This window comes from Grammomys surdaster, unplaced genomic scaffold (assembly GCF_004785775.1).
Source record: "Grammomys surdaster isolate TR1022 unplaced genomic scaffold, NIH_TR_1.0 67, whole genome shotgun sequence".
In the NCBI taxonomy this organism is placed as follows: Eukaryota; Metazoa; Chordata; class Mammalia; order Rodentia; family Muridae; genus Grammomys; species Grammomys surdaster.
This window is the reverse complement of record NW_021604569.1, coordinates 12,443,994-12,455,452: the sequence shown is the minus strand read 5'-3', so window position 1 is coordinate 12,455,452 and position 11,459 is coordinate 12,443,994. Positions and strand designations below refer to the sequence as shown.

Sequence of the window (11,459 nt, the reverse complement as noted above, 5' to 3'; positions counted from 1 at the left end):
GGAAGATAGAGACATAGATAGATAGATACACAGTACATTATATACACATATAAAAAAAGATGACAACCCGCTACTGTTTTGAAAAAGAGAGAGATTTCAGAAAGGAACTCAAGGGCAATTTTAACGGAGCTTGAGAGAAACAACAGGGTGGACAAACTGGAGGTAGAATTATGGGTGGCTGTGAGATGTTTGGTGTGGGTACTGAGAACTGAACCTAGGTCCTCTGAAGAAGCAGCATGTGTTCCTAACTGCTGCCCACTTCAATCCTTCCCTCCCATCCTCTTAGTGATCCTGGAAATTCTGGGGAGCCCCACCAAAGAAATTAGTTGTTCCTTTGGGGGCTGTTACTCTTGTTAATAAAATGTAATAGGAAACTTGAAGATGAATTTTTTTTATGAGTTTTGAAGAAAGTAGCAGGACAGTCAAGTTTACACCTCAACATCTGCAGGGTAGAGTGTCTCAGTCAGTGTTCTACTACTGTGAAGAGATACCATAACCACTACAACTCATAAAAGAAAACTGCTGAATGGAGCCCTCTCTTTCAATTATGTTTGCATGAGATTTCTGTTGTTAGTTTTCTTCACTGCCTGAGTTTTTCCTCTTTACAAACTGGAAGCTTCACTGGGTGGGGTCTTGCCTTGAGCCCACCATTCCAGTTTTTCCATTTAGCACCAGGCTTTTCTTTAAACATTTCATCTTTTTGAGCACAGGGCTCAGCTCCATTCCACTTCCTGGTGCTTCTTTTCTCCTCACACTGTACATTTTGTAGTTTTCCTTGCTCAGCTTGCTCATTTTCGTTATAGATCTGTGTAGGAATGACCAAACCATATGACAGAGTCAATACTAAGCTGTCTCAAAATCTCTTCTGTGAAAGCCTTTTAGGACATTTACTAATATTCTTCTCCTTTGAATTCTCTTGAGCCAGGACATCATAATCTACACTGTGCTTCTACGACCCATTAAGCCCTGCTTAAAGCATTCAATTGCTTTACTAGTCCAATATGCTAAAGTGCACATTCTCCCGACAAGTATCAGCAGCAGCAGCAGACCTATCACAGCAATACCCAACTCCAGGTACTAACTTCCCTCTCTTAGTCAGTGACCGTGGAAACTCTTATAAAGGAAAGCATTTAATTGGGGTTGGCATACAGTTTCAGAGGTTTAGTCTATTATCAGCATGGCAAGAAACATGGCAGCACACAGACAGAAGTGTTACCAGAGAAGTAGTTGAGAGTTCTATACCTGCAACCACAGGCAGCAGAGAGAGCTGGCTTGGGTTTCTGAAACCTCCAAGTCCACACTTCCTCCAACAAGGCCACACCTACTCCAACACCCTGAGCATTCTAACCTATGAGGCTATGGGGGCCATCCTTATTTGAACTACCACCAGAAGAGGGAGGTAGAGAGGAGGAAGAGAGCCCTGCCCTTTGAGTTAGGAATGGAGATCAGCACGCAGTCAAGTGGCAAAAGGAGGGTAGCTTCACAGAAAGAAAAGCCCAAGTGCAAGACAAACCATGTGTAGGCTTTGGCCAGTTTCTGTAAGACGGAGGGAGAAAAGAAGAACAAGGAAGTTATTATGTGTTTCTGAATTAGTTCTTAGGAAATGGACGGGCTTAGAGCTGCATGGTGGCAGCTTCATAAGGGACTCTTTGAGGGTAGGGTTTCTGGCAGGGACAAGTACATGATCTCATTAGTGAAGTAACTATTATGTCTAGCTCTTCAGCATGGTGTTAAGTGAAACAGCTTTCTGGAGGGATAGCCTCTTGGCCAGGTTTGATCTGCCTAGATGAATTAACTCTTAAGTTAGGAGATAACACTATGAAATGTTCTAATCTTTAGAGCAGATCAGAATGCCTTGTCTCTAGTCAAGGCCTGAGGTATTCTGTTCTTTTGGTCAGGCCTCAAGGAGTGACAAATCTCATGTTTATCTTTCTAGTGTTACCAGAGAAATAGCCAGGGGATCCAATGCTTCAATATCTTCTAGGTTACTGTAACTGCCCCCATACTGAGCATAATCCAAAAATCATTTACGAATCAGACCATGGATTTGGAGCCAACCAATACTTCTGATATTTCTGGCCTCTGGGTAGGACAGAACCAAGGACATTTCTGAATTCCAACTTAGAAGAAAATTGTTCATTTTGGGGTCCTCTTACTCTAAACAACCTACCCCATTTCTATTTCCTGTCCTTATGATTAACACATTTTCAGGTGTATCACGTTCCTTAAAGTTTCTGAAGCAGACAGCTTCCCAAGAAGCATTTTCATGTCCACATAATTGGTTAACCTATTTTAATCAACTTTCAAAGAAGAAGATAATATCTTGGTTTTGTTCAGTCCAAGCAAACCTCTGCAAGATAGTAATCCCATGACTGTTCAGACTGTCATGTCTCTACCCAGGGTCAGAGGTCAGTAATTCAGGTCCTATTCTTTTTACAACAGCAACAACAATATAATAAATAATAAAAATAATAATAATTTGAAAATCATGTAACAGTAAACTAAAAAGAACTAAAGAATAAAAAACACAGATCTATAAAATACCTGTGCTTTACCAGGAAGAAAGAACCTTCCTTTAATGAACCTTAGCAAAACTCTGCTGCCTCCATTTCCCTTTTCATGTGGTATTTTAAATACTAAGCAGGGGCAATTATGGTGATACATTTATGTTCTTGAAATTAGTGTTGCAAGAGCCACTGGAGATGAGGTCCATGTTGATTTTTACTTCCTTAAGTACTCTCAAACCTACTAATGTCTGGAGGCTGTGTCATGAACGTACTATGCCAGAAACAGACTGTCTCTCCACAAGGTCTTTATTTATTGAATAAAATTCACAAGACTTTGTGGTTTCAATGGCAGCTATCTGCCTAATATTTCTGAGGCAAACAGGCTTCTAATCTTATCTTCTACTCAGATCATGCAATAAATATATCTGTATATACAGGAACTACAGATCAGTTGCAAAAAGCAAGAGGACACAACAGAGCTCACAGGGTTTTATTTGTATGATAGAAATGTTTTTTTGTTTGTTTGTTGAGACAGAGATTCTCTGTGTAATAGAGCCCTGGTTGTCCTGGCCTCACTTTGCACACCCGGAACTCAACAGAGATCTACCTGCCTTTCCTTCCCAAGTGCTGGGCTTAAAGGCATGCAACACTACTGCCTGACCATCAGAAATGTAGTTTGTTTTGATGCTAAATAAACGCCCAGGCTTTAAGAAAGATGCTGGAGCAGGCTTTTGAAAGTGTCTTTGGTTTAAATGGGAAGGTATAGAGTTGAGTTCAGCTGTAGAGGCCAAAGAGCCAAATCTAGGCCCAGATGAGGGGATGGATGGATGGTACAGCTAGAATAGAAAGATAGGCAGTTGATCAAACCTCATCAACAATGATGACTTAACTGAGTAGAAGCCTCAGGGGCAATCAAGTGTTCTATGCCTATCAGGATGGTCAGATGACAGATTGGTAGGGGCTGTTGCCATCGTAGTGCTAGATGACTGTCTCTTGATGGAGTCCAGGTGAGGACATTGCAGCCTTTTCTTGGTATGATGTGCCTACCATGTTCTTGTGCCTGGTTTCCCAAATACAATTTTAACAATCCCATGTGCTGTTACAGTTTACGCTGATAAATGTACAGGGTGCCACCCTTTCTACTTCAAGCTATAAGGCATCTATCAGTCAGTGCTGTGAGTGGAGCTGGACACATGGTACCATAGGTATCCCCTCTGGTACGGGCATCCTCCATCCTCAAAATGGAGTCAAATGCTCAATATTTCTCAAAGGCTAAAAAAAATCCTTTTACATAAGATGAAGCGGGTAGAGCAGGTCATATCCTGACCTTAACTTTCTAACCATTCAAAAACAGACTAATATAAACAACTAACATAAATATGTTATCTTTATCACACCTCTCCTACCTCTTTAATATAACTTTCCTGCGTGGACTTCATTATCTACTGTAGTCTTACTTCTACGGTAAGGGTATGCCACCATTACGGACATACCCTTACTACATGGACAAGTGGACAGTCTGTCTCGTAGTATTTCTCTTAAAGGCTTCTGCATCAGCTGAAGGGAACCTGGAGGTAGTGTCTGCTGGACTGGGAAGCAACCCTCCACTCTTGCAGTGGCTCCCAGGGCCTAAGCTGCAGCTAGCTTTGCTTCTCCTATTTTTCCAACGGCGCGCTTGACTTGCCCATGCCTCGCCATGGTGTCCCCAAGAGCGACGCGATTCTGTGGCAGGTCCTGTCATTGGCCCCATTTCCTCCTCCCAGGAGTCTTCCTTCGGCCGGCCCTCCTCCAGTCACATGACGGGAAGCCCGGCTCCCCGACGTCAAGACGTCTGCCCCCCCCTCTTCATATCCCCAGGCGCACCGTACGCCAAAAGCGCTGGCGGAGCGCTAGCGATGCTCTGCGAGCAATCCGGTTGGAGAGCGTGTGCACGGCCGGGCGCGGGTTCCCGGATGTCGGCCTCCCGCAAGCTCCGCCCCGCCCCGCCCCGCGCTCGCTCCGCCCTCTGCGCGCCCTGTTCCGTGCCTTGAGGTTGCGGTCAGCGCGAGCCGCTGCATCGAGTCGTGGCCGCCCGTGAGCGTGAGGCTGCAACCCTCTCCTCCCGCCGACGCATCTCCAACCGGGACTCCGCCCGCCTCGCTCCGGGCCCAGGCCTCGTTGCACCTCGCCCGGCACCGGACCGCAAAGCCGCCATCGTCGCGTCTCGAGGAACCTACAGCCGCCGCCAGCGCCGCCCGCCGAGCAAGATGGTGAGACCTCGGCTCCCGGGTCGGGCGAGGGAGGGCCCGGGGCGTCCTCCCGGGTAGAAAATTCCAGAGGCCTGGCGGGTGCAGGTACCGGGTTTCAAGTCCTCGGCCACTTGCGCGCCCCCCAACCCTGCGCGCTCCCGGGCCTCTGCAAGCTGCAAGGCCCTTGCAAACTCCGCAGCCCCTGCGCGCCTCCTCCGGGCCTCCGCGCGCCCCCGGCCCCCTGCAAACGCTGGACGTCTCCGCGTCCCCGGCAAGCCCTGGTCCTCCGCGCGCCCCGAGACTCGCCGCCCCCGCCCTCCGCACGACCCTGGGCCTCCGGGCGCCCACAGCGCCACCGCCCCCGGGCTCTTAAGCCCGTGGGCCTCCGCGCAATCCCGGCCCCGCCGCCTGGGTCGCTCGCTCGGCCCTTTCTGAACCCCTGTCCCGAGGGGCTGCGCCCTCGCTACCCTCCTCCACGTGGAACCCACTTTCCGCCCCCAGATGGGTTTCCAGGTTGGATTTTCTGAAATCCGGTGGAAATGATAGTGTGCGGCAAATGGCGCTTTATGTAAGACCCACTTCTCCAGAGTTGTGCTTCCTCCCACTCACTCCGCATTTTCCAGCAGCGAGCTTTGGCAGGGATCCTTCCACTTTCTTGCCTTCGCTCGTTCTCGTATTTATCCTCGCTGCTGTTTGCAACCTTAGGGGCTTTTTTTTTTTGTGGCCGCTTTTCTCTGCGTTGGTGATCATGAAAGGGCCAGCGTGTATATTCGTTAAGACATGGGACAGCTTGGTCCTGAAGAAATGCTTATATTGGTTTGTTAATGTTTTCTTAATATTTTTATTTTTGTTTTCCCCGTGCTTGTGGTAGTTGTTTTTTGAACGATGGCAATTTAAATTTTTCCCTTCCTTAACTTTTCTATTAATCCCTAGGTGGAATTCACCATGTAGTGTTTCTGGCTGACGCTAGGGGTGTGCCTCCTGCCTGTCACCATAGCCAAGAAAATCTATGACGCCTTTAGCTTGTTACCTTACTGGTTCTGCAGCTCCACTTGGCCTCTTTCGTCTTAGCAATCAAGAATTGTGTTCACAGAACAACGCAGCCGCACTGCGCGTTATATGTCAGTTACTCAAACACGATACTGGATTTTGACATTTCTTGTAAAAATCTTTTCAGTATATATCAAAGAATTTCAGGCAGATTTGGGGTACTTAAATCTTTTTAATTGTACAATACCCCCTTGCATGTAAGATTTAAATGCTTCAAACGTGGATTGTTGATTGCAATTGAAAACTAGGTGGTGGTGGTTAAAGAAAGGTTAAAAATATTCAAGTAAGTCAGCTTTTATTTAAAATATGGCTTACTGGCATCTTTAAGACCCATTAAAAGAGCAGCTTTAATAAATGGTTCATGATTTGGGAATGTAGAGGAATTTTTTTTCTTAATTTGGGAAGCTGTTCAGAAGATTTGGCTCCTTGAAGGTTATAAAACGGCCTTTTCCCGACCATTAGAGAGCACTTAGAAAGATCATATCTGTTCATAATACAGTTGTACTACTTTGAAGTTCGGGATAGCACTTAGTTTTTTTTGTTTGTTTTTGAGGCCGTTTTTCTCTGTATCCCAGGCTACCCTGGGCCTCATTGGCTGTCCTGCTTCACTTTCATGTCTGAGATGTATACCATCACCTTATATCAGAGTAACTGATGAAAAGGCCTAGTTGTTCAAACTAGGCCACTCCTCCGACCTCACACTCACATTTCAAATGGCTACCCGAGGGCAGTTATGTGATTTATATTTTGTACCATCTGCAAACCTGCAAAATTGGGATAATTTATAGCAACACGGTAACTGAGTTAAGAAACACAACATAATTTGGGGGCTGACAAGATGGCTCACCCTGTGGCTTTGGGGGCTTAATGGACCTTTGTACATGTTTATTTGAAGATTGGTGTCCATCGCGGTAGTTAAAAACAACCTTAACTGCGTATGTATGGGGAAAGGGTATGTATACAAGAGTGCAGCTGGTTTAGAAGACCAGAAGAGGGCCAGATCCTCTGGATTCTGAGTTACCTGTAGTTGTGGACTTCACATGGGTGCTGGGAACCAAACCTAGTTTCTGCAAGTGTGATGTGTGCTCTTAACCACTGAGCCTGCACCCGCGTGCGCTCGCGCTCTCGCTCGCGCTCTCTCTCTCTCTCTCTCTCTCACATGCGAGCTCTCTCGCGCGGCGCTCTCTCTCTCTCAATTTTTATTCTAATTTATACTGTTGGTACTAAAATTTAGGCATCTGTGTTGCATGTTGTTTACCACAGCTGTTCCCTCAGACCATTGACTTCGTTGTTGTTTATTGAGACATGATTTCTTTGTGTAGCCCTGTCTGTCCTGGACCAGATTGGCCTTGAACTTACTACATACATCTGCTTGCCTTTGTCTCATGAGTGCTGGAACTAAAGGCATGCACCACCACCATTGGGCATCCCATTGACTCTTAAGTTTCTTTCGGTGACTGTTTCCTAGTCATTGACAATATTTTAAGATTTGTTTTATAATATGGAACAGATCATTATTTTCTTGGTGTTTTGGTGTGTGTGTGTGTTTGGTTTTGTTTGGTTTTTTCCCTCCGGCTTCCTTTAAAACTTTGCCACCTCACATTTGCCTTGTTCTCTGTCTTCCCAGTTCTGCCCTGATAATAGGGACAGTTTTGGTGCGATCTGCACCATATTGGTTTGGAAGTATCAAAATTATGTGTATAACTTGATTTGGCCATATGGAACATTGATTAACTGAAAATATGTTGGGCTTCAGAGTGATCTGGGTAATTTTCCAAGCTAAGCCTGCATTTCTGGGAAAAATCTTTACCTTCAGAAAAGCTAATTCCTAGTAGGTACCACAGAATTGTTAGATTTTCATAAAATTGTAGTTTTAATTTGTTGTCTGATTAATTTAAATGGGAAAGTAAACGGGATTAAGTTTCTTATGGAGTTGTGTGTGTGTTTTGTGTGTTGTGTGGTGTGTGTGCGTGTGCTCATTCACGGCTTTGTAGAGGTCGGAGGTGGTGGATGTTGGGTGCCTTCCTTGGTGCTCACCACCTTATTTTGTTTTTGAGACAGGCTCCCTCACTGAACCTGGAACTTTTGGTTGATCTATACTGTCCAGTGAACTCCAGGGACCCTTCTGCCTCTGCATCCCCAGCACTGACATTACAGGTGTTTTCTGTTCCAACTGGCTTTTTACATAAATTTGGGGGAGATCAGAACTTGGGCCCTGATGTTTGTGTGCTAAGCAATTTATTGGCTGAGCCAGCCCTGTAAAGGTTCATTCTGACAAATGGTTTTGTTTGTTGCTTTAAAAGCCGATAAATTGGTGGCAGACAGCTTTAACCCCAGTATTTGGGAGACAGAGGCAGGTGAATCTTACGACTTTTAAGGCCAGACTGGTCTACCTAGCATGTTCCAGGCAGTTGGGCTATAGCTAACTTCATTGGCTTCATGAGTCAAAGTCTACCCTGCCTTTACTCTGTTTTAAAACTGTTGAACATCAAGGATGATGCTGGTATAGTATAAAATTTGTATACAGAGCACCTAGGAGATTTCCCTCCATTAGCTGGTTTGTGTCTTAGTTGGATTAGATAACATGGATTTGGGCTGTTGAGACATTCCAGTGGGTAAAGGTGCTTTTCTCCCCAAGCTTGACGACCTGAGCTTGATCTCACACTCACAAGGTGTGAGAGAATGGATATCTGAAATCCATCTTTGGACTGGCATGAGCCCTTCACTCTACCGTACGTACAAATGAACAAAAATCGGTACTGTGGATTTTCTTGTGGACATGTATATGCATATTATCTTAAGTCTTAAGACAGTTTTAAACTTGAAAGAGATTTTAGTCATTTTTAGCTTTTTATTAAAGTTTCCATTTTTATGAACTGGGCACCAAGCTGATTTCGTTTCCAGCAGAGTTAAAATTTATACACATTTTGAAGAAATAGTTTCTTCTCTCATTTTTTCCCTTGTGGATGAAAACTTAAAATGGACCAGGCTATGAGATACAGAGGCCAGCTAAGAATCAGTCAGCCATGAGATATCTGCCCCAGACAGTGAAGCAGGATGAGCAAGTCAGGAGAAGTAAGTAAACAAGGCTGACTGTGGACTTTAGTCTCAGTAAGGCAATGGGGAGTCATTCATACCAATGAATACTTGTAGGCATTATCTGTTGGTCACTGCTTAGTGTTCTCTTTGTTGCAGAAGATACTAAAATGGGTTTTCTTGTCTTCACAGTAGTTGTGAAATAGGATGTGATGGATCTTGTGAATGGTATAGACTGAATCCGACAAAAATAGAGCAGAGAGCACCACGAGTCGGAAATTAGAGAAAGCTTTGTGAGTAGAGAGTTGTGCAGGGTCTAAAACTATTATTAGGGCTGCAGAAGAGAGGTGAGGGCAGTCCGGAGATGTTTCATAGCCTGAAGGCAAGGAAGAGTGTGTGTATTTAGAGTAGTGATTCTCAAATGTGGGTCTGAAATCAACAGGGTCACTAATTTGGAAACTTGGTGTGTCCTGCCTCACACACCTGGCAGTGAGCCCAGCAGTTCAGTTTTTATAGGTCTTCAGGTGATTGTGTGCTAAAACTTGAGAGCCGCTGCTTAGACTGTTACTTATCTAAATTGTAATTGGGTCTGATAATCTACTTAGCACTAACAATGTAAACATTGAAGACGTGATTATGATCTCTAAGCAGAGGCAAGGTGAGTAAACAGGACAGTGATTATGGAGTACTGCGCCTGCTTTAGCAAACTAAATCTAGGGTGCTTGTAAAAGCAGATGGGGGTGCAGGCAGGTTTAATTCAGATTGGGGTGGGAGTCACAGCCTCCTGGAAGACTCAGAGCTGTCTTCAAAGGATGAGTGGGCAGTTACTGTCATAGAGGCATGAACATAGAAAACTGTTCAGGGACCAGAAGTGCAGGCCTAACACAGTTTTCTTAGGATTTTTTAATTTTGTAGGAGTATGTTCAGTTGATCCCATTCTTTTATTAACCAAATGTTAAATGTTAACTACTTCTGTTAACGGTTGTTTCACTCCAGTATAGTGTTCAACAAGTTACACTAGATATTTATTTACTTTATTATAAAATAGACTTATGGTAAATGATTTTTGCTTGGCTGTAGGCAGGCTCAGATGGATCACAGTGTTCGCTAGATTAGATTGTTAAGTATAGTTTTGAGATTTATTATACTTTTCAACTTATGTACAGTAGGGTTTAGTCAGTTAACTCCATTGTTTTAAACATTAGCGTCATTTTTTAAGTAGTAGAATGGCATTTATTTTTAAGAGAGAGTACATTGTAGTTTGATTATTTTAATAAGAGGTAAATCTATATGTGGGAATTAACTGAGAAATAATTACATTAAAAGTGAAGCAGTCACTTTGTAAGTCAACCTGGAGGCCCTCAGAAGAGTTAAAGGTAGCAGTGCCCAGAGAGTAATGGTGTGTTGCCCCAAGATGCAAGCCTGAAGCCAGAGTTCCGTTTGGGTGGAAGGAGGGAGCCAAGTCCTCATCCTTGTCCTCTGACCTGCACGTGTGCATGGCAGCATGTGTGTACACACCACATACACACCACACGCACACACACACACACACAACATTTAAAGAAAAGAATTACCATATGATATGCACTCGAGTATACGAATAACGGAATCTAAGGCAGCATGCTGTAAAGATTCTTAAGTATTTTTCACCATTGTGAATATGCAGTGGTACTATCCTGTATGTTCATCAGCAGTTGGATGAATAACGAAAATGTGGTGTGTACATTTCATACACACACAATACAGTTTTATTCGACAGTAAAGGAGAAGGGAATCGTTATCTGTGGGGAAGTGGATAGAATTGGAGCTTGTCATGTTATACTAACAGCTAGATTTAGACAAGTATCTTTCATAGGTGGAACAAAGATTTAAATCAGTGGTTCTCAGCCTTCCTGTTGAGACCCTTTAATGTTGTGATGATCCCAGCCATAAAATGCTACTTTCTGACTTTCATTTTGGTACTGTTATGAATTGTAGTGTAAATAACTGATATGCAGGATACCTGTGAAAGGATCATATGACCCCCAAGGTGTCATGGCCTAAGAGTTGAGAAACTCTGGTTTAAATGACTTCATACAATATGTGCCATGGAAATAGAAGGAAGACAGTTTGGGAGGGGGAGGGGATCAGCAAGAAGGGAAAGAGAATTGGCTAAGGTTAGAGAAATACATGAGCAAGTATTACAAGATTCTTCATACAACCAAAATAAGTAATACATATAAAGTGACATAAAAGCAATTGTAGTAGTGCATTTGAGAAGTGCCTTTGTTAGGGTCACTACAGTTATGATGGAACACCATGATGCTAAGTTAAGAAAAGGTTTTATTTTGAGTATACTTTTACATCACTATAGTGATGAGGGAAGTCAAGACAGGAACTCAAGCAGGACAGAATCCTGGGGGCCTGAGCTGATAATAGAGGCCATGGAGTCCTGCTGCTTACTGACTTGCTCCTCATGGCTAGCTACAGCACCCAGGACCTCCTGCCCAGAAGTGGCAGTACTCAAAATGCACTGTGCCCTCCCACATTTAAGTGTCTTCCATTCTTGCTTGCCTACAGCCCCATCTTAGGAGACATTTTTCTCATTTGAGGTTCTCTCCTCTCAGATGACTCCAGCTTGTGTCAACTTGTCATAAAA

The 11,459-nt window shown here is 44.1% G+C and overlaps 1 protein-coding gene across 1 annotated transcript in view; it reads left to right on the top strand.

Annotated features, from left to right (window-relative positions):
• Positions 1-4,511: 4,511 nt before the first annotated feature.
• Positions 4,512-11,459, top strand: part of Ppp3r1 (protein phosphatase 3 regulatory subunit B, alpha) — a 40,914-nt gene continuing 33,966 nt past the window's right edge. The window contains exon 1 of the mRNA XM_028778171.1: positions 4,512-4,756. Coding sequence (XP_028634004.1) covers positions 4,754-4,756 — 3 coding nt within the window. The 5' untranslated portion in view covers positions 4,512-4,753. The remainder of the gene's footprint in view (positions 4,757-11,459) is intronic.